The sequence below is a fragment of the Acomys minous genome, assembly GCF_964271855.1.
Source record: "Acomys minous genome assembly, chromosome: 10".
NCBI lineage: Eukaryota > Metazoa > Chordata > Mammalia > Rodentia > Muridae > Acomys > Acomys minous.
In genome coordinates this window covers 70,361,562-70,388,913 of record NC_140491.1, presented here as the reverse complement: position 1 = coordinate 70,388,913, position 27,352 = coordinate 70,361,562, and the positions used below count along the sequence as shown (strand labels likewise).

General features: G+C 51.1%; 1 protein-coding gene across 1 annotated transcript in view; it reads right to left on the bottom strand.

The window, feature by feature from the left end:
- ENG (endoglin) overlaps nucleotides 1-22,923 on the bottom strand; it is a 41,262-nt gene extending 18,339 nt beyond the window's left edge. Inside the window, exons 1-2 of the mRNA XM_084800245.1 lie at nucleotides 22,498-22,923; nucleotides 10,740-10,891 (exon numbers count right to left, since the gene is read on the bottom strand). Of these exons, the coding sequence (XP_084656371.1) occupies nucleotides 10,740-10,891; nucleotides 22,498-22,552 (207 nt within the window). The 5' untranslated portion in view covers nucleotides 22,553-22,923. The remainder of the gene's footprint in view (nucleotides 1-10,739; nucleotides 10,892-22,497) is intronic.
- Nucleotides 22,924-27,352: the final 4,429 nt, after the last annotated feature.

Genomic DNA, 27,352 nt, shown 5'->3' with positions numbered 1-27,352 from the left:
AATTCAGGTCATAAGGCTCAGTGGCAAGTGCCTTTATCCACTGAGCCATCTTGAGAGCCCTCTACGTTATTATTTTTAAATAAGTATTCTCACAATAACTTGTAGTATAATGAAAAGATGAATTTCAAATGTGTGGAAGTAATAATAATAATTAATAAATAAAATAAACAAATTGCAATGTTAAGGAGCAAACCCAGTCTTGTGCATACTTGGCAAACATTCTGCCATTTACCTGAAGCCCCTGTCCACATTAATGTTTACTAATGGGTTTAAAATTTGATTCTGTACCTAACCTGTTTTATTATTCTTTAAAAAAAAAAACTATGTATTTCAAGCTGGGTGTGGTAGTACACACCTTTGAACCCAGCACTCAGGAGGCAGAGACAGGTAGATCTATTGAATTCAAGGCCAGACTGGTCTACATTGTGAGTTCTATAGGACAGCCAGGGCTACATAGTGAGACCCTGTCTGAAAAAAAAAGGAATACACACACACACACACACACACACACACACACACACACACACACACACACACATTCACACACTAAAATCAAATGCTGGAGGCTGGAGAGATGGTTTGGCTCCCAATACCCACATCAGGCCCCTTACAACTGCCTGTAACTCTATCCAGCTCCAGGGAATCCAATACCTCTGGCCTTCACAGGCACCTGCACTCAAGTGCACATACCCACATACAGAGACATACACAATACATACACCTTTCTTTAGACAGGGTCACACTATGTGGCCCTGGCTGGTATGGACAGCAGGCTAGGCTGGCCTTGAACTCACAGAGATCTTCCGGCCTCTGCATCCCAAAAATACATGCATGAAAAGAAAGAAAGAATGAAAGACATTTACTGGAGGAGAGCATGTGGCCCAGCCTGCTTATCTGATCGCTGTGAATGTTTGCTCCAACAGTGCAGGTTGGTCACACAGCTACGTGTCTACATTTCCTTTTGAGACAGAGTCACTCCCTGAACCTGACGCCTGCCCTTCAGCTAGGCTACACCATTCAGATCAGTAGACTTTACCCCAGTAAAGCAACTGCGTGCCTGTAATGTGTCACCGTCCAGTGGAATTCACGCTACACTCTGTGCTGAGCACACAGCATATGCAGGCTGGCCGCAGCGGGCACAGGCATTCCCCAGCTTACAGCAGTGGCACAGGAGGCCGAGAATGGAAGTCACACAGAGAGTGCGGAGTCCGTAGCCCAGGGCACACGAGCCTATGCTTGAATGGAGCCCACAACACCTGACCACCCAGCAGTACGCCACGAGCCTGTCCTTTTCTGTCCCCCTCTTACCCAGACTGCCTCCAGCTCTACCCATGCCCCCTTTGGAGGGAAGACTTCAAAACACACCTAGAGCAAACAGGTGGGCTCAATAGTTCGGCAGACTGTGCCAAGAGAAATGCATGGGCAAGGAGATGGCGCTAAGGCATCCTAGGAGGATGCCCGTGGGCTGCAGCGGTTGGAACTGTGAGCAGGAAGTAAATGCCTTGGGCATCAAACCCCGCAGCTACTTGACCATAGCCCCGATTCCTGGGTGCCTCCTTTTCCTCGCCTGTGAAATGGGAGCAGGGAAGGGCCGGAAGCTAAGACCAGGAGGGGCTGTGGGTGGAGGAAACGAAAAGGAAGCAGAGGTCAGAGCAGGGTCGGGCTGTGGGGGACCTCGGGTCAGAGGGCTAAGGCTTCAGGATGCCTTGTGACAAGTGTCAGCAATTCTTCCAGCGTTCATAAAGCAAGTCCACCGCTCCATTGTCACCAGGACCTTCCGTACAGAGGAGGAGCTAAGAGAAGCTGAGGCCCAAAGCCGGGCAGTCACCAACCAGTCACAAAGCGAGGAGCGTGCAAACGTGGGGAGGTTGGAAAAGCAGGGCTCCCGGGGGGCTCTGTGTTCCCAGCCCTAGCTGATGACTACCAGTTACCAGAAAAACTCAGCCAGGGTTTCCACGGTAAACACGGTAAACACTTCCCGTCCACCCTGACTCACCATGGCGGCCATTTGCACACATACCGATTTCCTCTTTCTTTCGTCCCCTGAGAGGTAAAGAGAGAGGGGCCTGCCTGCCTGCCTGCCCACAGCCTGGGCTGTCCATCTTCAGGATGGGTTCCTGGGCATCTCGAGGAACAGCCAGGATGACGTAGGTGCCAGTTCCTTGCCCCAAGGCCTGCCAGCACGGACCAGCCGGACTCCCTCCCCGTGTGGGTGGGTGGGAGACCAGTTGCTATTTTTGTACCAGCCAGTTGCTCAGATGCCATTGTTAGCCCAGTGGTTGGTGTCGGGAAAGGGGGATTTCAGTGAAGAGGCCCTGAGTATTAGTTGCCACTTATAGAAAGCTGTTTCCAGCAATTCTTCTAGGAGCCGGAGCCTTGGGTCTGCCTGCAGCCCCCACCCTCCCGGGGCCAGCCCAGAGGAGGCCCAGGTCAGCCTCAGCAGACTCAGACAGTGCACACAGGAAGAGTAGTGGGGGAAAAATTTCAGAGCCAGACCAGCCCGAATTCAAACATGGCTCTGTGACTGCACGGTCAGTTTTCCTCTCTGGGCCTCAGTTTCCCTGATCTGGAGCACGAGCTGGACAGTACACTGCTCCTGCACTTGCGACCTGCAGTGGTCCGACCTCAAAGCTGGTGGTGCGGGGGCCCAGCTCAGTCTACTTGGCCCCTCTCAATCCACTAGTAGATTCTAGTAACCCCGAGATGGGGCCTTGCTCTATACTCAAGTGATTCTCCTGCCTCAGCTTCCCAAGTAACTGGGAAGCAGGAAAGTGACACTACAGTTGGCCCAAGTTATCATCATCCTCATCGTTTTGGCTTTTCAAGACAGGGTTTCTCTGTGTAGCCCTAAAGGTATGCGCCACCACCTCACTCCAGACAGTATCTCATTATGTGCAGCTCTGGCCTTGCACTTAACACCTTAGGGCCTCCATCTTTGACTACTGAGGTCACTGGTGTGTGCCACCATGATTGCCTCGGGAATGAAATGATTTCAAGTAGTGGGTGTGTATGTGGGCGTGCCAGAAGAGGGAGTCAGATCTCCTGGGGCTGGAATCACAGGTGGTTGTGAGGCACAAAACAGGAGTGCTGGGAACCACACTGGGATCCTTAACAAAAGCCAGAAGTGCTCTCAATGGCTGAGCCATCTCTCCAGCCCTACTCTGACTTTTCTTCTTCTTCTTCTTCTTCTTCTTCTTCTTCTTCTTCTTCTTCTTCTTCTTCTTCTTTTTCTTCTTCCTCCTCCTCTTCCTCCTCCTCCTCCTCTTCCTCCTCTTCCTCCTCCTCCTCCTCCTCTTCCTCCTCCTCCTCCTCTTCTTCTTCTTTGAGACAGGGTCTCACTATGTAGCCTAACTAACCAGGTCAGCCTTGAACTCAGAAATCCACCTGCCTCCGCCTCTCGAGTACTGGGATTTAGCCTCGTCCAGCTTTTTGTTTTGTTTTGAGGCAGGGTCTGGCCTGGAACTCACTGTGGGGACCTGGCTAGCCTCATGTTTCTGCCTCCCAAGTGCTGGGACTCAGAAGATGTACCCCACCATGTCCGGGCTGAAAATATTTTTAAAGAAATTGTGTTTGAGCTTGGTACAGTGGCACACAGCTGCAGTCCTGGCACTTAGAGGCACGAGAGCTGCAAGGTCAATGACACAGACTGATAGTAGACTGGGTAAAAAAAAACAAAAACAAAAACAAAAACAAAAACCCAAGAACTAGCTACGTGCTGCCTCCAAGAAGCACACTTAGCCAGAAATGATGCCCAAAAACTTCATACCAGAGAATGGAAAACAAATTACCAAGCAAATGGAAGCCTATCCTTACACCAGACAGAGTGGACTTCAAATCAAAACTAGTTAGAAGTGATAAAAAGAGACACAACATTTGTTAGCTGTTTGTGTATTTGCTTCGAGACAGCGTCTCCCTATTTAGTCTTGGCTGGTCTGGAACTCACTGTAGACCAGGCTGGCCTCGAACTCACAGAGATCCACTGCTTCTGTCTCCCGAGTGCTGGGATTAAAGGTGTGCACCACCACACCAGACTAGGACATGATATATTAATAAAAGAAACAATTCAAGAAGATATAACAACTGTAAACTTTTTTTTTTCCGTAACAGGTATTTCTGTGTGGCCTTGGCTGTCCTGGATTCACTTTGTAGACCAGGTTAGCCTTGAACTCACAGCGATCAGCCTCAGCCATCTGCCTCCCTCTGCCTCGGGAGTGCTGGAGTTAAAGACGAGCACCACACCAGGTTTACAATTGTAAACTTTTATGCACTAAATACTGGGGCCTCTATTTGCATAAAACAAACACTCAAAGATACAAAGGTCGACCAGGTCTTGATACAATAGTAGCAGAAGACTTCAGCTCTCTGCTCATACTCAGCGCTGACAGCTAGTGAGAGAACTCTGGAGCTAAGGGCAGATACGGACAGAAAGTCCCACCCAATATGTTTTCCTCAGCAGCATTTCTCAGGAACTTCTCCAAGACTGGTTTTAGGGCACAACAAATATGCTGGGTGTGGTGGTGCACGCCTGTAATCCCAGCACTCAGGAGGCAGAAGCAGGCAGATCACTGTGAGTTCGAAGCCAGCCTGGCCTACAAAATGACTTCAGGACAGTCAAGGCTACACAGAGAGACCCTGTCTTGAAATACCAAAAAAAAAAAAAAAAAAAAAAAAAAAAGAAGAAGAAGAAGAAGAGGTTTTGCTCCTTCCTGTGAATTGCGGGGTCTGTCCTGTTTTGCGGGCCTGTTGGTATTTCTTTTCTTGCCCTGCAAGTTTGAGGGCTTGCCGAGGTGCCGTGTTGGACATGTTGTTTCTTTCCCAGGCCAGTGTGTTTAGTCAAGCTGTCTTTCGTCTTCTTCTGGGTAAAACAATCCGTTGAGTGCTGCGCTGGCTCACTCACCATGACTTCCCTTCACTGGTGTCTCTCTTGAAATACCGTTCTTTCTCTGTCAGTTTTGGGAGATAATTTTGCAGGGTACAGTGTTCTTGGTTCACAGCTGTTGTTTACTTGCAGGATAAAATATTTCATTCCATTTTCTTCCGGCTTTATGATTCCCCCCCCCGCCCTCCCCCTTTTTTCTTTAAATCTACTACTGGTCTGTCTATCTGTCTGTCTATCCAGTAAAAATCTGTCTACTCTTGGGCTAACTCGGTGCTGAAGCATGAGGAGCTGATGACAGTCCCTGCCCGGCTACCTGACCGAGCTACACCTCTTTCCTAACGTGCTGCAAGGCCTGGGACAATGACGCAGAGGTGGCCCCAGCCCCAGGGCGGCCCTCAGTGGCTTCACACGGCTCCTGATAGGCTCGAGGGCCACCCTGCCTTCCACAGCCCCTCACAGGCTCCCATGATCGTCCGAGGGAGACCCCTGGATGTGCCTCCTGGCTCACTTTTGCCTCGGCAGCCCTGCCTGCCCCTTCCGCGCCTTGGCATGTGTCAGAGCCTGGCTGGCTCCTCTCTTTAGGAAGGGGCTGCCTGAGTTTGCCCAGGAAGGGAGCAAATCAGCAGCCAGCCAAGCTTGGCTGCCCAGGTCTGGGGTAGCAGAGCAGTGCAGTGAGCCTGATGGGAATCGCTGAGGCACCAGGCCTGTTCCGGTCTTGAAGGTCAGGATGTGATCCTAGGCCCCTCCCGGAATCCAGGCTCCAGGCTGTCCTTTGGGGACCTAGTGAGATAACCCCTGCCCCGCAACCCCTGGTTTGTCTACAGACTTCCTCAGACACACACACACACACACACACACACACACACACACACACACACACACACACCAGGACAGAGACAGAGGCAGAGACGGACAGACAGACACACATGCCAAATGTCACTTTCCTGGGGTTCTTGGCCACCACCATTCATCTGCCACCCACACACAGGAAATCTGAGGGTTCTGAGGCCATGTGGGGATGGACAGGAAAGCCATCTTTCAGTGCCAGGGACTGACAAAGGAGGCCAAAGGTCAGTAGAAGCAGTCTGCCCCCACAAGGCCTGTTACCCCATGTGGCCTTTAAGTCTTTGCATGTACCAGACTGTCCACCACATGCTCTTGACTCTGCTTTCTAGCTAGACATGAATCTTTCTTTTTTTTTTTTTTTTTTTTTTTTGAGACAATACCTTGGCCTCAAAGTCATTATATAGACAAGGATGACCTTCAGCTTAAAAGCAATTATTTTTAATTGTGTGTATGTGTCTGCATGTCGGAGCCCACGGAGAGCACTGGGCCCTCCAGAGCCGGAGTTATAGGCAGTTGTGAGCTGCCTGATGTGAGCGCTGGGACTAGAACTTTGTGTTTTCTGAAAGAGCAGCAAGTGCTCTCCACAGCTGGGCGACGACTCTAGCCTGATCTTGAACTTGTAATCCTCCTGCGTTGGCCTCTCAAGTGCTGCTCCTGTTTGTTTATGAGATGCTGGGGACCCAACCCAGGACTTCACGGCAGGACAAGCTCCATGCCCCGCCCCCAAACTCTCTCCTCTCTACAATCAGGGATTAGCCCCAACACTGCTAATTCCAACCCTATGGGGATTCTAGGCCTGCAAATGGTTCAGGGTTGCTCTCTGTCGGTACCCCTGACCACAGGCTGGGCACACAGCAAGAACCTGGGTAGAGTTGGTGGCATGGCGTTGTTGCACAGACCTCAGTCTTGGACTATCAGGAAGGAAAGTGGAAGTCCTAAGCAAGTCACAGGCTCCTTGGTGGACACAGCACCAAGACTGAGCATTGTGAGGCTTAAAGCATAATCTGATTTTAAGATATTTGGTAACTGGATCATGCCCAAGTATTTACAAAAAATGGAGGCCAGGAAAAAAAAAAGTAATAACAAAACATACGTCTGCCAAATTAGAGCCTTAGCTCTGGGCAGGTCCTGTGTTCTGTATCTTGCCTGCACTGTCCACTGGACTCTCACAGTACCTGCATGGTAGGAATCATTATCATCTTCTTCATGTTTCCCACGGGAAGACCAAGGTTGGGACACATTATGGAGCAAAGTGGTGTGGCCCTGAGATTAGCCAAAGTCCAAGTGAGGACTGACTGGCTCCAGAATCTGTATTCTCCCTGCCTCCCCATCCCTGCCCCTGCCCCAAGACAGAGTTTCTCTGTGTAGCCTTGGCTGTCCTGGACTCGCTTTGTAGACCAGGCTGGCCTGGAGCTCACAGAGATCTGCCAGCCTCTGCCTCCCAAGTGCTGGTATTAAGTGCAGCACCGTGCCTGGCTATCTGTATTCTTTTTTCTTTGTTTTTTGAGAAAAACTCTCACCTTGGTTGCCCACGATGACCTGAAACTTGTAGTTTTACAAGCTGCCCTCCTGCCTCAGCCTCCTGAGTAACTGGGATTTCAGGCCCAGCTAGAAGCTGTGTTTCTCAACTCTGTGTCATGCGCACGTTTGAGTGCATTCATTATACAAGCATGCGTTCATTTATGGAATATATTAACTATTGAAACAAGCCAAGCCTGGACCAGATGCTGTAGTTTCATAATCCTTGGGTAAGCCTCTGAACCCGGGAAAAGTATGAGGGGTGCACCTTCTGTAGCCTATGCCCTGTGCAAGGTGCAAGCCAATGACAGGTCCAGGGCTGAACCCTGCATCTCTGGGACCCCAGCTCTCTCCACCACCTCTTCAAATGCATACCCTTCAGAGCTCCATAGCCTGGCCTGGTGGGTTAGAAGTCACAAGATCAGTTGGCCAGTATGATGGTGGCAGGAGCACCGACCTTTAATCCCAGCACTTGGGAGGCCGAGGAGGCGGCGGCAGCGGTGGGGGGTGGTGGTGGGGGTGTCTCTATGAGATCCAATATAGTAAGGACTACACAGAGAAACCCTGTATCAAAAACACCAAAAAACCCAGGCATAGTGGCAGAAGCCTTTAATCCCAGCATTCCAGCACTCTGGGAGGCAGAGGCAGGTGGATCTGTGCATTCGAGGCCAGCCTTGTCTACAAAGTGAGTCCAGGACAGCGAGGGCTACACAGAGAAATCCTGTCTCGAAAACCGAAGGAAAAAAAAAGGGAGGGTGCTGGAAAGATGGCTCAGTGGTTAAGAACACTGTCTGCTCTTCCAGAGGTCCTGAGTTCAATTCCTAGCGACCACATGATGGCTCACAACCATCTATAACCTCTGATGCCCTCTTCTGGAATGCAGGTGTACATGCAGATATAGCGTTCATATACATAAAATAAATAAAATCTTTTTTTAATAAAAATTACGTGATTTATGGACTGAGTTCTTTGAAGGGCCAGAGGGCAACAGAAATTCTGTTGTCACACGCTGGCATCCTTGGACTACGCCATGAGTTACTGTGGCAACCTACCCATCACAACCCTAAAAAAAATCTTTCAACGGTAGACAATGACACTGCTCATAGATAAAAATTGAGTTCTCCTCCGTGACACCTCTTTCCTGTTGTCTCCCCAGTTCTGCTGCTAGGAAGTGGCCAGGTCCTGTCACACGCAGAATCTGAGCTGGGAGCTCCCTCCTTTCCTCCTGCACTCTCTCCCCTTGCTGTGCCCAGGGTCTACCACACCTAAGAAGGTCCCAGCTACTCTGTGTGGCCACTTCCTCCAGGAAGCCCTGCCTAAGCCCTTAGCATCTGAAGTACCCTGCCCTGGACACCCTGCTAGTACACCAGCCTCCCGTATTCTGGCCGTAGCTGTCCACACACCTGGGTCCCACAGGCTATTTGGCTGGGGCCTTCCTCTGCCTGGCTCTGCTTCTCAGGGGACCCCAATCACCCTAAGAGGTGCAAGGCCCTAAACCTCAGCACAAACAAAATAACTTCCAAGAAGCTTCTTATATCATTACCAAACTTGAAAAACAATTACAATGCTAATGAGAGCCACATAAAATGTATTTGGTGCTATCTGTACCTTGCGGATTATCAAAGCCCGCAGTCCTTGTGGCAGGCAGGGCCCCCGCCCCCCTCCCCCCGCCCCCGATTTTGGTGGTCTAGACACCTTCTTATCACTGCAGAAAATGCAAAGAAGCTCAACAGTTTTCGGGGGCAGGATGGCCACAAATTTACCACGCGCTCCTAATTCATTCTTGTGGCGTTAGTCTTGCTGGGCGTGGGCCTCGGCACAGGCAGACCAGTGAGCCTGAATTTGGCTCTGAGGTCCCTAGGGATCTGGTGTGTCCTCTGGCTTTATGTTCACATTTTATATCTCAAGGCCAGACTCAGTTTCCTCCTCCAAGAAATGAGAATAATAGATACTGATAAGCCCTTAAGAATACACATGAGCGGGGCTGGAGAGATGGTTCAGTGGTTAAGAGCACTGCTCTTCCAAAGGACCCGGGTTCAATTCCCAGCCACCACATGGCAGCTCACAACTGTCTGTAATTCCAGTTCCAATGGCTCTGACACCCTCATGCTAAAATAAAATTAAATAAAAATAGACATGAGCATGGGAGCGCCCCTCCCATATATATCCAGGCCTGGGGACGTAGCTCGGTTGATAAGGTATTTGCCTAGCAGGCATGAGGTCCTGAGTATGAAGCCCAGCACCATCTAAATCAGATGTGATGGCATGTGCCTATAATCCCAGCACTTTGGAGATAGAGATGGAAGGATCGGTTCACAGTCATCCTGAGCTAGATAGCAAGTTTGAAGGCAGCCTGGGCTACATGAACCCTAATGCAGAAAAACAAAAACAAAAACAAAAAAACAAACAACCGACCAAACAAAGCGAGTGTGCCCAGCTGACAGCAGGCTACAGCCCAGCACCCAGCATGTGGTAAGCAGTTGACAAATGGGCTGTTATTGTTCCTAAGAGACACATCTGGACATGCTGGCTGGTGGCAGACCTCAGGAAGACCTCAGGAAGGCCTTGAGGCTGGCTTGCATCTCAGAGGATGTCCCATGGAATCATATATGTTTGATGTGAGGAAGGCTGGAACGCAACCCTTTCTCCAAAGTCCAGGTTAGAGCGGGGTCGTGTCCTCTGAAAAGCTGAGAGCTCCGTCACTAGAGGTGTGCAGGCACAAGCTCCCCTAGCTACCCAGCTCTTTTCTACCTGAGTCCTCTTTTTAATATTATTTTTTGCTGGGTGTGGTGGTGCATGCCTTTAATCCTTAATCCTAGCACTTGGAAGACAGAGGCAGGTGGATCTCTGTGAGTTTGAGGCCAGCCTGGTCTACAGAATGAGTTCCTGGACAGCCAGGGCTGTTACCGAGAAACTCTGTCTTAATTTTTATTATTATGATTATTACTATCTTGGTGGTTATTTTGTTTTGTTTTGTTTTGTTTTGTTTTGTTTTTCAAGACAGGGTCTGTGTTAGCCTTGGCTGTCCTGGACTCACTTTGTAGACCAGGCTGGCCTTGAACTCACAGCGATTCACCTGCCTCTGCCTCCCGAGTGCTGGGATTAAAGGTGTGCGCCGCTATGCCAGGCTTAAAGTTACTTTTTAACATTTAAGTATGGTGTCCTGTGTGAGTGTGTGTGTGTGTGTGTGTGTGTGTGTGTGTGTGTATGCGCGCCAGAGAAAAACTTGAGGCAGTTGTTCTTTGCTTCTGTTATGCAGGTTTGGAGAATTGGACTCCGGTCACCATGCTTGGCCGCAAGCACCCTCACCCAGTGAGCCCTTCACTGGCCCTCCAGCTGGTTCCTGTGATGCTGCTTTCCGAGAATCATCTCTGCTACCCGCAGATGTCCCGTCTGCCCCATGGCTGAGGCCCTAGTGAAGCCACAGGAAGGGCATCCTGCACCCCACCACCTCCGCTTCCTACGGGTGACCACCAAACTCGCCTGAGGTACTCACATTGGGAAAATCCAGGAAGAGAACGTGGATCTCATATGTGTCGTTGGTGCCCTGAGCTACGCAGCCCTCAGAGACCTGGCTGGTGGTGTATGTCACCTCACCCCTTGTGGGGTCCACAGGCTGTAGATCACAATGGACCCCTTCTGCAAGACCTGTCGGTAGAGCACAGTGGGAAAGCAGGTTAAGAAAGAGAGCGGTGGAGCTAGGAATGTTTGCCTAGCATGAGCAAGGCCCCAGGTTCAATTCCCAACACTAAGAGGAAAATGCACTAATTATATTCTTTTTTTTTTTTAAGTATTATGATTGTTGTTGTTTTTACTTGGAGACAGAGTTTTATGTAGCCCAGGCTGGCTTTACGTTTGTTGTGTAGCCAGGGATGGTCCCTCTACTTCCCAAGTGCTGCGATTTCAGGCGTGCACCGTCGCAACTGGATACAAACACATTCATTTTCTGAACGCTGATATGAGCACAGAGTTCAGGGCATCACGGCATCTGCATAGCTACCTACAGGGTACACAGCCACCCACTAAAGGCAGATAACCCCAAGTGGCAGGGCCCGTGGACCTTGAGTCTTAAGGCCAGTTCAATCCAAAGGAAGGTGGGGGTATGGTATGGAGACAGTCCCCCCGCCCCGCCCCCCTTTCCGACCTCAAAGTGTCTGTCCCTCAGAGGCTGTCTCTGAGGAGGGAATTTCCTGCCTCAAGGGGAGCAGCCCAGGTTGAAGGCGGTGATGGGGCAGGCCTCACAGCCTGCTGCAGGGCGGCCCGGAAACACGGGTCCCAAGAGAGAGGAATGGAATTTCACCCTGACCCAGCAGAGGAGGAAGAGGAAACGAGGCCCCCTACACCTCATCCTAAGGAATGTGCCGAGGGGAAGGGGGGCAGTGGAGGACGGGCAGAGAAGGGGAGGCTGTTTGGAAGTTTATGTCTCCATCTTCTTGTGGTCATTTCCTGTTTTCCTGGAGATCAAAGATGGGCGAGGAGAGCCAGGCTTCAAGTCCAGCTGACGCCAGTGTTGAGGATGGGGGCAGGCTGGCTCTTCCTGAACCCCGGGTGCCTGGGGTCTGACCAGCCTTTTCGCCCACCTTTGTAGCTGAGTTGTTGGGCCTAAAGCCACTGAAGTCAGGGAAGGAGGTAAGATGGCCGCCTCACACCCCGCCAACAGGCTCTCTTATCTCCATCTCGGAAAGAGACTAGGGACAGGTAGCCCCTAATGTCGTAGGAGCCCAGATCTTATCAGTCATTGCCCTAGCCCCATCTTCTGTGTGTTGGGGCAATGTGGTATTTTGGTTCAAAAAGCAAGTTCCTGGGAGCCAGGCCCAACATCCAACTCTGACTAGCTAGCTGTGTGGTTTGGGCGGGGGGAGGCTTTAGAATCCTGGTCTGTACAACGGGCAATAGGTAAGGCAAACACACTTCCTGTAGGTTGGTGGGAACCCTCTGTGAGGCACTGCGTGTGGTGGTTCTTTCTGTAGCTTTCTTGCCTGCATTTGCTGTGGAAGTTGACTGTTTAAAGGGCCGGGTTGGGGGTGACGTTGGAGGACAGGGCAGATCGCTGAGGCTCCTTCACCTCACCCCAAAAGACTCAAGGGTTGGAATCTTCTCCTGTTGTCACTTTCCCTTCAGGGCTACCCACCAGCTCCTTCCCACTCCTCCTCAGCGTCCTAAGCAGGGGACGCTGCCACCTGAACTGAAGGGATTCTTTTTTTTTTTTTTTAAGACTTATTTATTATTATGTATACAGTGCTCTGCCTGCATGTATATCTTCAGGCCAGAGTAGGGCATCAGATTACATTATAAATGGTTGTGAGCCACCATGTGGTTGCTGGGAATTGAACTCATGACCTCTGGAAGAGCAGTCAGTGCTCTTAACCTCTGAGCCATCTCTCCAGCCCTTTTTTTTGTTTTTTTTTTTTTTGTTTGTTTTTTTTTTGTTTTGTTTTTCGAGACAGGGTTTCTCTGTGTAGCCTTGGCTGTCCTGGACTCACTTTGTAGACCAGGCTGGCCTCGAACTCACAGCAATCCGCCTGCCTCTGTCTCTGAAGGGATTCTTACATCAAGGTCATACATACATATGGCTGGCCTCTGGGTCTCCGGCCTCTCTCTCCACATGACCCACGATCTGATCTTTGGACTTTCCCTGCCCGCCTCGCCAGACTTCCAGGAACCCCAGTTCCTCTGGCATTGCCGGGCTGCCTGGGGCCGCCTCCTCCATGCCGTCAGCCAGCGCCAGCAGGAGAGGCCACAGGCCTGGCCATTATGTAATGATCAGATAACAGGCCAGGCTGGGAGATCAGATAAGAGGCCCATTTATTTTGGGGCCTTTTCGAATACTGCTTGCCCCCACCCCACAGACGAGAATGGGGAGACAGGAGGGAGTGTGACGCCTGAGCCTGTCTCCAGCGGCCCAAGGCGGGCCCAGGCCAGAAGAAAACAATCCCCTGGCACCAAGGGAAATGCTGGAGGGGGGAGCGCCTCCCAGGAACTGTCGGTGGAGGCGCCGCCACTGGGGGGCTAGAAGTCACCATTGGAGAACGGGGTGACCCCGACCTCCTGAGAGGGAGTCTGGAGCACCCTCCCACATATTTTGCTTCTTCCTCACCTATACAGCCAGTCCCCATTTCACCCCAAATAGCTCCTGGAGGCCGTCACTCTGGAGCCAGATGGCCTGGTCATAAAGCTTGGTCTCTTCACGTCTCATTCTGAGCTTGCAAAGGACTGTAGAATGGGCCTCACACAGAGCCTTCCGTCAGGCTCGCTGTCTGGCAGCTCTGGACCAGTAAATTCATTGGGTCCTTACAAGCAGACCTGGGAGGTAGGCGGGTAGGTCTGACGCCCATTTCATAGCTAGTTAGGGTGGTGAAAGAATTTTCCTAGGAGACCCAGATACTCAGCAACAGGGCCTGGCTTTGAACTCCGAGGGTCCAGTTCGAGGCCCCCAGCATGTGCTTTGTGTGTCTCTGAAGATCAGTTCTGACGCATCAAGTACTTGGTACCCATAGGTGCTAGGAATGTCTGTGACACCGAGGAAGATGCTTTCTGACAAAAGACTTCTTCAGTCACTTCACCATCCACCCAGCCACCCTCTACTCCTCGCGGAGTCCAGTGACAACCTCATAGATTGCTGTCCCATCTCCCAGCCAGGCCACCATCGAGACACAGTTCTTTCCCCCCTTGTGTGTCTTTTCCATAGTTTCCCATTACCCATAGAGTCAAATTCACACACTAAAGTGGGGTTAAAAGATGGGGAGATTGGGCAGGAGAGATGGCTCAGAGGTTAAGAGCTCTATCTGCTTCTCCAGTGGTCCTGAGTTCAATTCCCAGCAACCACATGATGGCTCACAACCATCTATAATGACATCTCATATCCTCTTCTGATGTGCAGGCATATATGGAGGCAGAACACTGTATATGTAATAAATAAATTATTTTTTAAAAGGTGGAGAGATTGACAAATGTCAAAGGTTTCCAACCCAATCGCACCACCTTATAGGGTCCCTTTCTTTCATTCTTCAATTCAGGGTTTCTCTGTGTAGGCTTGGCTATCCTGGACTCACTCTGTAGACCAGGCTGGCCTCGAACCCAGAGAGCCACCTGCCTCTGCCTCCCAAGTGCTGGGATTAAAGGCGTGCACCACTGCCTGGCTCCAGACTCCTTCTCATGCCTTGGCATTATGACCATTACAGTGAGGTGGTGAAAATCCCCCCTCCGAGTTGCTGAGTGTTCCAAGGCACAGGGCTGAGCCACCTGCTGATGAATGGAGATTGCTCAGGACCTGCTGTGGTGACTGTCCTTCCTTCAAATGCACCTGGGTTGCCTTTGCCTTTCCTCAGGCCAGGCAGGCCACCCTTTAAGATTTATTTATTTTAGTTTTATGTGCATAAGTGTGTACCTGCATGTGTGGATGCTCGCCCTGTGTATGCAGTGCCCACAGAGGACAGAAAAGGGCGTCAGATCCCCTGGAACTGGAGTTACGGGCAGCTGTAAGTTGCCATACGGGTACCGGGAATCAAATCTCGGTCCTCTACAATTCCAGCAAGGGCGGGCCACTGCCGAGTCATCCGTCTAGCCCCCAGTGGCCATCTTTTATTGACTACCTGGCCAACTTGTTTTCAGCTTTCAAAACCACTGCTAGCCTCTTCTTGAAACAGTTGTCTCCTAGCTGAGCAGTGGTGGCGCATGCCTTTAATCCAAGCACTTGGGAGGCAGAGGCAGGCGGATCTCTGTGAGTTCGAGGCCAGCCTGGTCTACAGAGTGAGTTCCATACAGACAGCTCTACACAGAGAAACCCTATGCCAAAAAACAAAACAAAGATAAAACTGAAGAAGAAAGAAGCAGGTGCCTCCTTCCTTAGGCGCATCAGGACCTGACATCCCAGAGTCCTAGGGGTCAGGAGAAAGTGACTGTGTTGCGTTTGTCTGTCTTGGTAGGCTTGGCCTGTTTTGTCTCTAATCTATGTGTGGGTGTAAGTGTGTGAAGGTGTACATGTGTGCTTGTGCATGTGTGCAACTTAAACCCAGGTTGTTCCTCAGCACCATACACATTATTTTCTGAGATAAGGCCTTTCACTGGAGCTCACTGGGCAGGCTCAGCTGACTAGCCAGCGAACCCCAGGGGTCCTCCTGTCTCCTCCTCATTAGCACTGGGATTGCAGGTGCCCAGCATCACACCCAGTTGTGTATTAGTATTATTAGTATTAGTATTAGTATTAGTATTAGTATTAGTATTAGTATTAGTATTAGTTCTGGGCAGTGAATTTAGGTCTTCAATGCTTGCATAGCAAACACTTATTAGTTGAACAATCTCCCCAGCCTTGTTTTTTTAAATTTCATGACAAGGTCTTAGCCAGATAGTGGCGGTGCACACCTTTAATCCCAGCACTCGGGAGGCAGAGGCAGGCCGATCTCTGAGTTCAAGGCCAGCCTGGTCTACAGAACAAGTTCCAGGACAGTCAGGGCTACACAGAGAAACCCAGTCTCGAAAAACAAACAAACAAAAGACAGGGTTTCACTCTGTAACTCAGGCTAGTCTCAATCTCACAGAGATCCCGCCTGCCATCTTTGCCTCCTGAGCGATGGCATTTGAGGTGTGTGCCACCATGCTTGGCCTGGGTTGTTTGTTTTTAAGCTTTATTTATTTTTCTTTATATGAGTGTTCCTGTTTGTTGTTTGTTTTCTCTGCCCCCCCCCCCAAGAGAGGGTTTCTCTGTGTAACCTTGGCTGTCCTGGACTGGCTTTGTAGACCAGGCTGGCCTTGAACTCACAGAGATCCACTTGCCTCTGCACTCTCCCTGAGTAATGGGATCACACGCATGCACCACCACACCTGGCTCTATATGAATGTTTTATATTTATCTATATGTGGCATGTATGTATGTATGTGTGGGTATGTATGTGCATTACAACCATACCCAGTTTTCTCAGAGATGAGAAGAGGAAATCAGATTCCCTGGAACTGGAGTTACAGATGGCTGTGAGCCACCATGTGGGTGCTAGGAACAGAACCTGGGTCCTTTGCAAGAACAAGTGTTCTTAACCACCGAGCCATCTCACCAACCTCTGGTTTTCTCTTTTTAAGATTCATTTAATCATTTGTGTATGATGTGTATGTACAGTGTATGTGTATGTATGTGTGTGTGTGTGTTGGTGTGTGTGGCTTACGTGGTATATGTACATGGTGTGTGTGTGTGTGTGTGTGTGTGTGGTGTGTGGCTTGCATGGAGTGTGTGTGTGTGTGTGTGTGGTGTGTGGCTTGCATGGAGTGTGTGTGTGTGTGTATGTATGTGTGTGTGTGTGTGTTGGTGTGTGTGGCTTACGTGGTATATATACATGGTGTGTGTGTGTGTGTATGTGTGTGTGTGTGGTGTGTGGCTTGCATGGAGTGTGTGTGTGTGTGTGTGTGTGTGTGTGTGTGTGTGTGTGTGTGTGTACAAGTACCTGCAGAGGATCCCTTAGAGCTGGACTTAAAGGCAATTGCGCATTATGTGATGTGGGATCTGGGAACCTGACCGATGTCCTCTGAATTCTCTTAACCCCTGGGCCATGTTTGCAGGGCTGGGTTGATTTTTGAGTCAGGATTTCCTATAGCCCAGGCTGCCCCACAATTCACTGTGTATCTGGAACTTACCTTGAATTCCTGATTCTCTTGTGTCAGTCTCCCAAGTGCACCCACACCTGGCTACAACTGTTTAGCCTCTTCTCTCTGCACCCCCCCAGAGCACAGCATGGGGACAATCTGGTTCACTATGTCCTTGTCATTTATGTGGGCTGGGGTGGGCCAGAACACAATTTGTGCAGTAATTTTAAGGCTTATCTCTAGCTGGATGTCAAATCCTCCTGCTGTTCTCAGTCCCCTCTGAGAGATGTCTTATTCAGGATAAAGGCAAGAAGGCAGGACACTGATGGTGTCCCAGGGTCCCATCTAAGAAGGAAGGCCATTTCAGGGCTGAGACAAGGGACCAAGTCCCTGAAATGAGGGATCAAGCTGCAAGAGGTTGCTTGCTCCTCCCCAAGGTAGCTCGTGGAGATGGCTGGTCCAAGGTTTGGGCCCCGGCTATCCACTCTGGTTTGTGCTGCTTAGCAGTTTCTCTTATCTCCTAGACCCCAGTGTCCTCATCAATAACAGAGGGTGACAGCCTAGAGCAGTGCCAGTGCTGGTATACAGCAAGTGTCCCATCAATGTCAGCTGACATACCCATTGCCCCACTTATGCGATGAAGTTAAATCCAATTTACTCTGGAATGAGCGGCCCCTCCCCCTCAAATTGCAGGACTGCTGCCCCATAGCCTGATCTGGAGGCACAGGTGTATCCCAGAACTGGGCCCCAGATTTCTAAGTCTTCCAGCCCAGAGAGGAGGCTGGGTTAGGAGCAGACAGCTTGGGGTGGAAATCAGGTCGTGTCGCTTACTGAGAACCGTGGCCATCCTCATCTGTACCCTGGGCCTGACACACCAAGGGCACAGAGAGCGGATCACCTCCCTCTTGCCCACATCTGCCTGCAGGCCCCAGAGCGCATGGAGCAGGCCTGTCGTCCAACGCCACAGCACTGGCCCACATGTGACACGGAGTAGGTCCTCTGTCCCTCTGTCTCAGCATCTCTGTCTCTCTGGCTGAAGAAAGTATTACTCATGTGTATGCGTCTGTGCCTACTTGAGTTTGTGTGCACCACATGCATGTATGTGTGCATGTGGCTGTGGTGGCCAGGGGCCAGCGGACTCCCTGGAACTGGAGTTACAGGTGAGTGGTTGGATTTGAGTAAACAGAACGTGGGCGTGAGAGAGAATCTTTGCGGTCGTGTCTCCATAGATCCTGGCTCATGCCGTGCTTGCTTAGTCCTCCTTTCCTTCTGAGAAGCTTCTGGAATGTGGCCTGGAAACCATAGATGTGATCTCTGCCCTTTGCCACCAGCCCTGATTCCCGCCCAGATGTCCAGCAGTCTGGCGACTCCAGGTCACACTCTGCTCCACCTCAGGCAAGTGCCCACGTACAGTTTGGAAACACCATGCAACCCTAGGTGCCTAACCCCAGTCACCAGGCTCAGGCCATCAGTGGCAGGACCCCCCCAAATGAAATAAGCCAAAATACGGGGAATGGTGCATGCGCTGAACTGGAACAAAAGGCCGACCACTTAAATACTCTACAAGAGACTTACTGTTCAAATGACAGCGCACAAAAGGGACAGAATAGTCCAGAACTGCAAACGGACAGTTACAGAGCCCAAATAATGATGTGGAAATAATATGGCACTTAAGAAGGCTCCACAAGACTCTCACGTGTTCATCTGTAGGCCCAGAACACCTTGCAGAGCCTAGAAGGCAGTTTATATATACATAGATGCTAACAGACCCAGGAGTGTTTGCGGTACTGAGGATTGAACCTGAAATATTCCAGAGAATGTTCTGTCACTCATATCCCAGCCTTAATTGGGAGTGTGTGTGTGTGTGTGTGTGTGTGTGTGTGTGTGTGTGTGTACTATAACATATGGCTCTTTCTTCCCAGCATGTAGATTCTGGCAATCAAACTCAAGCTGAGAGCCTTGGCAGCATGTCTTTACTCACTGAACCATTTTCTTGGCCCATGGACCTAAGGTTTTAAAACAGCATCCTTCTCCTCACTCACTCCCCCCCCCCCCCACTCCATCCCTTTGCCTCTCTCTCTTCCTTTTGTTCTCTTGAAACAGGTCTTCCCCTAGACCAGTCTGGCCTTGAGCTTGACATGAGTTCAAATTTCTGATCCTGCTTTTACCTCCTGAGTGCTGGTATTACAAGTGTGTCCACCATGCCTCCCCTCCCCTCCCCTCTGCTCTCTTCTTTGCAGAGCCTCACACCTGCTAAGCATGGCTTTGCCACGGAGCTACATCCCAGCACCCCTCACTCATGTGTTGTCTTTGAGGAGTAAACACATGGTTAAGTTGCTCTTTAAGAATCTCTACATGAGGCCAGGCACGGTGGCGCACGCCTTTAATCCCAGCACTCGGGAGGCAGAGGCAGGCGGATCGCTGTGAGTTTGAGACCAGCCTGGTCTACAAAGTGAGTCCAGGACAGCCAAGGCTACACAGAGAAACCCTGTCTCAAAAAAACCAAACCAAAATCAAACCAAGAATCTCTACATAAGCCAGGTGTGGTGGCACACATCTGTAATCCCAGCACTTGGGAGGTAGACAGGTTTCTGTGAGTTCAAGGCCAGCCAGGTCTACAAAGTGAGTCCCAGACAGCCAGGGCTATTATACAAAGTAATCCTGTCTTAGAAACAAAAAACAAAAAAACAAACAAACAAAAAAAGAAACTCTGCGTGCATATTTTTGGAATTCCAGGGCTGGAGAGGTGGCTCGGTGGTTAAGAGTACTTGTGGCTCTTCCAAAGGACCTAGGTTCTGTTCCTGGCACCAGCTGTCTCTGCTTCTCTGGGCACACAAACATACATGCATGGGAAACAACCATACAAATAAACTAATAAATCCACGACAGAAAATTTTGTCTTAGCATCTGAAGAAAAATCCCACACTGGAGAACAGTCGCACTCAGAACCGGAGAACAGTTGCACTCAATGCACACCCTTCCAGAACCAGGGAACAGTCACACTCAGTGCACATCCCTCCAGAATTGGAGAACAGTCACACTCAGTGCACACCCCTCCGGAATTGGAGAACAGTCGCTCTCAGTGCACACCCTTCCAGAACTGGGGAACAGTCCTCTCAGTGCACACCCTTCCAGAACTGGGGAACAGTCACACTCAATGCACACCCTTCCAGAACTGGAGAACAGTCACACTCAGTGCACATCCCTCCAGAACTGGGGAACAGTCACATTCAGTGCACATCCCTCCAGAACTGGGGAACAGTCATACTCAGTGCACACCCCTCCAGAACTGGGCAACAGTCGCACTCAGTGCACACCCTTCCAGAATGTCCTCTGTGTAAACTGCATCACTGCTGTCTTATTAGTAGAAATGGACTGCTGCTCAGGGTCCTAACGCTGTGATGTGTCCTGGTGTACAGATCCACTGGTTTCCTCGATGGCATCCGTGATGTCTTCAGTGAGAAGCCCTGCTGATGGACATTTGGGTGGGATCTGTTTGCTGGGTTTATTATGGTTACCTATGAGCCAACGTCCTTCAGGTAACTCTCTAGGGTTGACTTTTTTTTTTAAAGATTTATTTATTATGTATACAGTATGCATCGGGTGACATTATAGATGGTTGTGAGCCACCATGTGGTTCCTGGGAATTGAACTCAGGGCCTCTGGAAGAACAGTCAGTGCTCTTAACCGCTGAGCCATCTCTCCAGGCCTGACTTTTTTTTTTTTTTTTTAAAAGACAGAACCTTACTATGTAGTCCAGGCTGGCCTTGAATTCACTATGTCATCTTAGCGGGCCAGGAACTCGTGTGGACACAACAGCCTCATCCTCCCAAGTGCTGAGATTACAGCTGTATGTTGCCACACCCGGCTTTGGGCTGACTTTTGAACTTGAATTGTGAGGTTAAATAAAACATTATACAGGAGTTACAGCCTTAGAACATTCTGCTGCCTTGTGCCCAAGAAGACTGGGCCCATTTTTTTGTACCCTTCATCCTGACCTCATACACTAAGGACCTACATTTCCTGTCCCAACCAGCCAGGGCTGTATGGTGAGACCTTTTCTCAAGAAGTAAAATAAAACTAAGCCATGTATGTATGTATACGCATGTATAAATGTAAATGTTTGTAATTTCTTTTTCTTTTTCTTTCTTTTTTTTTTTCCCCGAGACAGGGTTTCTCTGTGTAGCCTTGACTGTCTTGGACTCACTTTATAGACCAGGCTGACCTCGAACTCACAGCGATCCATCTGCCTCTGTCTCCCAAGTGCTGGGATTAAAGGTGTGCGCCACCACTGCCCGGCATAATTTCTTTTTCTAACTCAGGACCTTACATGTGACAGGTAAGAGCCCTACCACAGGGCTGCATGCCCGGGGAATAGCAATCAGAGTTCATTATCCCCTAATTACTTTATCCACTTTACCATCATGTACACCCTGAGGGTGCCTGTACCTCTTGCCTCTGTAGGGGAGGGAGGCGATTGCTGCGCGGCACTGAACTCTGGTTTCCAAATGCCAACTGAGGGTTGGGAGCCTGAAGTCAGCTCTTGGGGGACAGTCTTATCACCGCCATCGGCTGATCTATACTCTGGACGGTTACCTGGACGCTGACACCCCCACTTCCAGTCCTACAAGTCAGGCCCTAGCGGTCTTACAGATCTCCCCAAGCCCAGGCTCACTCGCTCGGGTCAGGCACCGTTAGAGTAGGTGGATTTGGAAGGTCAGTACCTCCATTTTCCTCTTCTGGGAAATGGGGTAATTGTGGCAGCCATCTTGCAGGGTCACATGTGCTCAGAATAAGGGTTCTGGAGGGGCACAGACCTTGCGTCAAATCCCTGCTAAGTCACTCAGTGCTCTGAGACTGTTTCCGGTTGACCAATGAGGTGGTGACTGGAGAATTCCCATCAATTGCAGACTTAAGATACTGGGGTGCCCCCATCTCCCCACACCACCTGCCACATACTCCTGCCTCCTGGTAGCCCATCCCAACCCTTGAACAAGCCCCTGAATGTGCAGGTGGCCAGGCGGCTAAGCCAAGGGGGCGGGGGGGTTGCTGAGGAGCAGGCCCTACAAAGACCCAGCATGAGTGTGACCGGGATCCAGGCTCCTCACGGTCACTTTCAATGGTCAGCCTGGCTGAGAAGACCCATACCCAGAACCCCTAACTGAGCCTCTGCCCTTCTTGAAAAGGGGAACAGAGTCAGGGCAGAGCATGTGGCCTTTGTGGGTTCAGTGGGACTCCGGGAGTGGGCAAAGCCCCCAGGAAAGCGAGAGGACGTTTTTGGGCAAATGACCTCGCCACCAGCCTTTACTAGGGCACTCTCTGGCTCAGAGGCCTCATCTCAAAGTACACACACAAGGAAACAAGGAGGTCAAAGTTGGACCCAGAGCCTAAAGTCCTTCCTGAACTTCCTCAAATGGGAACCTCAAGGCTCAGAGAGCGGAGGGCAATACTCCCGGTGATGTACAGCACTCTAGCTGCTGACCTTTTCATTGCTGAGCACCACAGGAAGGGATAACAGGCAGTGCCAGGGCTAAGGTAAGTAGTGTACCCCACTTCTCCCAGACTTTTAATGTTCAAGTTTGGGTGGCTTCATCAGCTATGAGCTCAGGATGTAAAAACAAGACCTGGAACACCCAGACCCTAGCCTGGGCTGTGTCCCCAACCCAGGAGCGCTGGACACTTACTTGTAGGCACGAGGCTATAGACGGCCAGCAGCAGGAAAACAGCCAGAGGAAGCATGCTGTCCACCCAGGAGTCTGTGCGCTGGGCCTTATCCGGTATCCAGAGGCAGCGCTGCTGGTGGGTGCCCGGGCCGGCGTGGGTTTGCACGGGGACCCAAAGGGAGCAGGCGGCCGGAGCGACCACGTCCCTGCTCCAGCCTTCTGAGGTGGCGGAGAAGTCAGGAGAAGCGGGCTCGAGACTCACAGCAGGGCAGGGGCCTCTAGCTGACTGGGTAGTGAGGAAGAGGCACCGGGCTCTTTTGAACGGCGGCAGCCGTCGGTCCAGACCTGGGGGACCAGGACACAGATGGAGGCAGGGGTCTGATCTTCACGGCAGGGAGCTCAGCTCATCCAGCCGGGCCCAGAGAGGCAGGAAATGCGCTTCCTTAGAGAAGGGGCCGGGCCAGGCTGCCTGCCAGGCTAGTAGAGGAAGTGCCACAGGCTTTGTCGCTGGGTGGGGGGCCCTGGGATGGGAGAGGCAGGGTGATGGGAGGGCCCAGGAGGCAGATCTCCCCCATTGACCCCATCTTCCATCTACCGTTGCCAAGGCTGGCTGCTGAGGGCACGTCTGAGAACCTTACAGGGGACAGGGTCTGGCTGAAGCCCCAGGAACTCAGGTTGCATTCTAGAGATGGAAACAAATGATGGCTGCGCAGCCTTTCGGAAGGGATTCTGGCTGGTCCCTGCCAGCGTCCATCAATGCAGACTTACAGAAGCCCTGCTCTTGGTCATAACCCCTTGTATTGCAGCCAGGGAAACTGAGGCCCAACATGAAGACACATTCCCAGGTTAGCATAGGGGAGCAACTGAGACTATACTGTCTGGCCCCACTCAGGGCCCACACAGCCTTAAAGGCAGGGAAAACACAACTGACTTTGGTGACACATAACCTATAATTCCTTGACCTCTGCAGGCCAGGGCTGGAGGGCTGTGAGTTGGGGCCAGCTTAGGCTATACATAGTGACATCCTGTCTCAAAGGAGGAACAGGCACAGGCTTTCATGGCATTTCTGGAGTCTAAGGGCCCTGAGTTTGAACCTGCCCTGATGAGTCCTGGCCTAGTCCTTAATCTCAGTTCCCTGTTGGCGATGCAAGGCATAGCTGTGTCCTTTTCCCAGGGCTCTTGGGGGAAAATTCCAAGGAGCAGATGCTGGCTCCAGCACTGAGCCCTGGACCAGGCCTGCAGGAGGTGCTTTCCCACCCATACTCCCTCCCTCAGCTAAGGTGACAATCCCAGAAAGGCCCACGAGCCACTCCGGCTGCAAATAGTAAACACATACTTGTGCCTACTGTATTGCTAGGTAGCATCTAGGGCCAAGCCCAGGAAAGCTTGGAGAAGAAAACTAGGCCTGCCTGGAGAGGTGTCAGGGACCGGGGGAGCCCAGATGGAGCAAGCATGGGAGGCCAAGAAAGAACCTTGCATAGGCTAAAACACACTAGGAGGAAGTGCTTGGGTCATCCTGAGGCAATAGCGAGGCACAGAGAGGTTAGGCAGCCTGACTCTGGGAGGGCCTGAACACAGGGACTTTATCCCTGGGGCCAGGGGGAGTCACTCGTCTTGAGGAGGGAGAAGGATTGAGAAGCATAGCCTCTGAAAGGAGACACCGGCCTAGAGGCCTGGCCTCTAGGTGCCCTCCTGTCTCTCATGCCTCAGTGACCAGGCCAGGCCGGCAGATTGTCTCTGCAGGGGCTGACATGAGGCAGGGAGGGCAGGTGTAGTTCCTGAAGGCATCCCAGTGGAAGGTCAGCTTGCTCTCACCGAGGCAAGCATGGGAGACCTAGCTCACCAGGCCTCTTGGGGATGGCCCTGTCTGCCCTTCCTGTTCAGTCGTGGAAATGGCAAAAGATGGGCACCAGGACTCCAGAGGGCAGAATAGGGTGAATAGGGTGGTGGTAAGCGTGGCTGTGAGCTTCTCTCTGCATGCCCTAACGGAATGTGTTTTGGGAGCAGTCAGCCCAGGCTTGGGACTAAGCTCCACACTACACGGGGCCCACCGGGGGTGTTCGCCTTATCAGCATCAAATCGTCACTGTTGACAAGAAGCCTGCTCCATTAGGCTGTGTTTTACACAGGTGGAGGCTAGCCTGATGAGCACAGAGCGTGGACAGCTCAGGGCTGCCTGGCCTCCATGCCAGCTCCACATCTGCTGCTCCACCTGAGCTGAGTGGACGGAAGGGGCAGCTGGTACAAAGACTGTGAGAATCACAGGGTGAGGTGACAGGTGGGGGATCCTCTGGGACCCCAGGACAAGTCCTTGTGTTCCAGGCCCTTCCAGAGATGGGCTGCCTGCCTCTCCAGGCTTCTTAACTTTTCCACACCCTGCTGTCTCAGGGTGACCAGAGTACTTCCTACTTTCATGACTTAGCCTAAACTTGGTCACTTCTTAGCCTTGATTTGTTTTTTTGTTTTTTGGAGATTTTTTTTGTTTGTTTTTGTGTTTTGTTTTGTTTTTGTTGAGACAGGGTTTCTCTGTGTAGCCTTAGCTGTCTTGGAATCCCTTTGTAGACCAGGCTGGCCTCGAACTCACAGAGATCCACCTGCCTCTGCCTCCCAAGTGCTGGGATTAAAGGTGTGCACCACCAAGCCTGGAGTTTTTGTCTTGTTTTTTGTTGTTGTTTGTGTTTTGGTTCTTTTTGAGACAGGGTCTCGCTGTGTAGCTTTGGCCTGCTTACAACTAGCTACATAAACCGGGTGTGTGGTGGTGCACGCCTTTAATCTCAGCATTCCTTAGAGGAATGTAGCCACCCTGGTCTACAGAGCGAGTTCAGGACAACAGCGCTATAGCTGTTACACAGAGAAATCCTGTCTCCAAAAACCAATAAACCAAAGGGGCCGGGGGTACTCCATCACGCCTGGTTCCCAAGGACGTTTTTAAAGGTTCTTCCCAAAACATCTCTGTGCAGCACAATCCATCTCCATTCTGATAATAAGCAAGACCTAATGTGTTCTCCAGAAAACAGGGGAGGCCCCAGGCTGGTACAAGGAGGCGTCTGTGGGGTGGCAGCTAACAGGACCCCCCTATAATCCCAGCTTCTCACAGGCAGGAGAAGCTGCATGGCCACACGGTCGAGGCCAGCTTGATCTACACAAGGTTTAGGCTGCTCGGGGCTTTATAGGAAAACCCTGTCTGAAACCACCAGGAAGGAAGGAAGAAAAAGAGGGGCCGACAAGATGGCTCAGGGAGTAAAAGTGCTTGCGTCTGATCCCTGCGGCCTACATGGAGAAAGGAGAGAACTGATTCCCCATAATTGTCCTCTGAGCTCCACACGTGTGCCACATACATGGACATATGAAAACACAATAAGAAATAAAATGTAGGGGCCGGGCATTGGTAGTGCACACCTTTAATCCCAGCGCTTGGGAGGCAGAGGCAGGTGGATCTCCGTGAGTTCAAGGCCAGTCTAGTCTGGTCTACAGAGCAAGTTCCAGAACAGCCAGAGCTGTTACACAGAAAAACCTTGTCTTCAAAAAAAAAAAAAAGAAGAAAAAGAAAGAAAGAAAATGTATCTTAAAACAATTATAAAGACAAGAACCAGCCTTACCAGTAGGCTTTAGGGGACCTCCTAAGGGAATGAAGGGGGTGGGGCTTCTGGCCTGAAAGCTTTGAGCAGAGAGGCCATCACTGCCAGTTTGAAGTCTGAGTGGTGCCTCAATGCCCAGGAGGACAGGGATTTTGATGGCCTCTGCTTCTTTGTCCCTTCACTGCCATGGGACTTTGTTTCTTGAACTGCTTTTCTTTTTTCTAGAAGGATCAAGAAGGCTGGCTTTCAATTTGCAATCCCCCTGCCTCAGACTCCTAAGTGCTAGGATTCCAGGAGTGCATGACCACACATGGCAAGATATCTTTATTGAATTGGAGCTGGGCGGTAGTGGCACACGCCTTTAATTCCAGAACTTGGGAGGCAGAGGCAAGCAGATCACTGTGAGTTCGAGGCCAGCCTGGTCTAAAAAGAGTGTCTAGGCAGCCAAGGCTACAAAGAGAAACCCTGTCTTGAAAAACAAAAACAAATCAAAAATATGAGTTGCCCTGGAGGCCAAGGGCGAACAGGGGGTTGCAGGAATGGGGAAACTGAGGCACGGAGAGGACGGTCTTGTTTCTTGTCCCAAGTAGATAAAGCCATTCCTGGGCTGGTTCTTCTGTTCCCAGATGCTCAGTGATCATAGCACCTTGCAACAAGGGACAGATCTGAGCAAGCTGTGGTTTGCTTCCAGCATGCTCCCTCCATCAGCTGGGGGTGGGGGCAGGGGGTGGGGGGAATACACACACTCCCCTGCTCCCCGAGGGACAGACAAGGGCAAGAGAGAATGATCTATCCTTCGGCTTTGTCCCCCCAAAGACTGACTCCACATCAGTGGTCTCCCCCTCCCCCTGGACCATAATCCAGCTAAGGTCTATCCTATGCTACTCAGGAACTGGGTCCCTCTCCTCAGCCGTCAGGCCAAGCAGTAATCTGCACAGGGTGATGGGTGATAGCATCATGCACCCTGACCACACCTGTGTAAACACACCCCTCTCCACGGTCTCTCAAAGCTGTCCCTTGGGAGCCTTCCATCTGTTTCCTGCAGAGGCCCGAGGAAGATATTCTCCGGTGCCTCCTGAGCACACTCCAGGAGAGACGTGGCCCCCAGCCAGGCCCTGTCTGGCCCCCACAGTGGGCTCCGTCTTCTTCCTGGTGGGGCCGGGAAGGCCTGACCAGCAGGAAAGGATGAAGCACGTCCACCTTGGCCCATGGCCACCAAAGGAATGTCAGGCGGGAGGCCCCTAAGGACCCCAAGGCGGCCTCAAGTCTCCAGTACCGGCCTGTCGCCAAGGGGCTGTT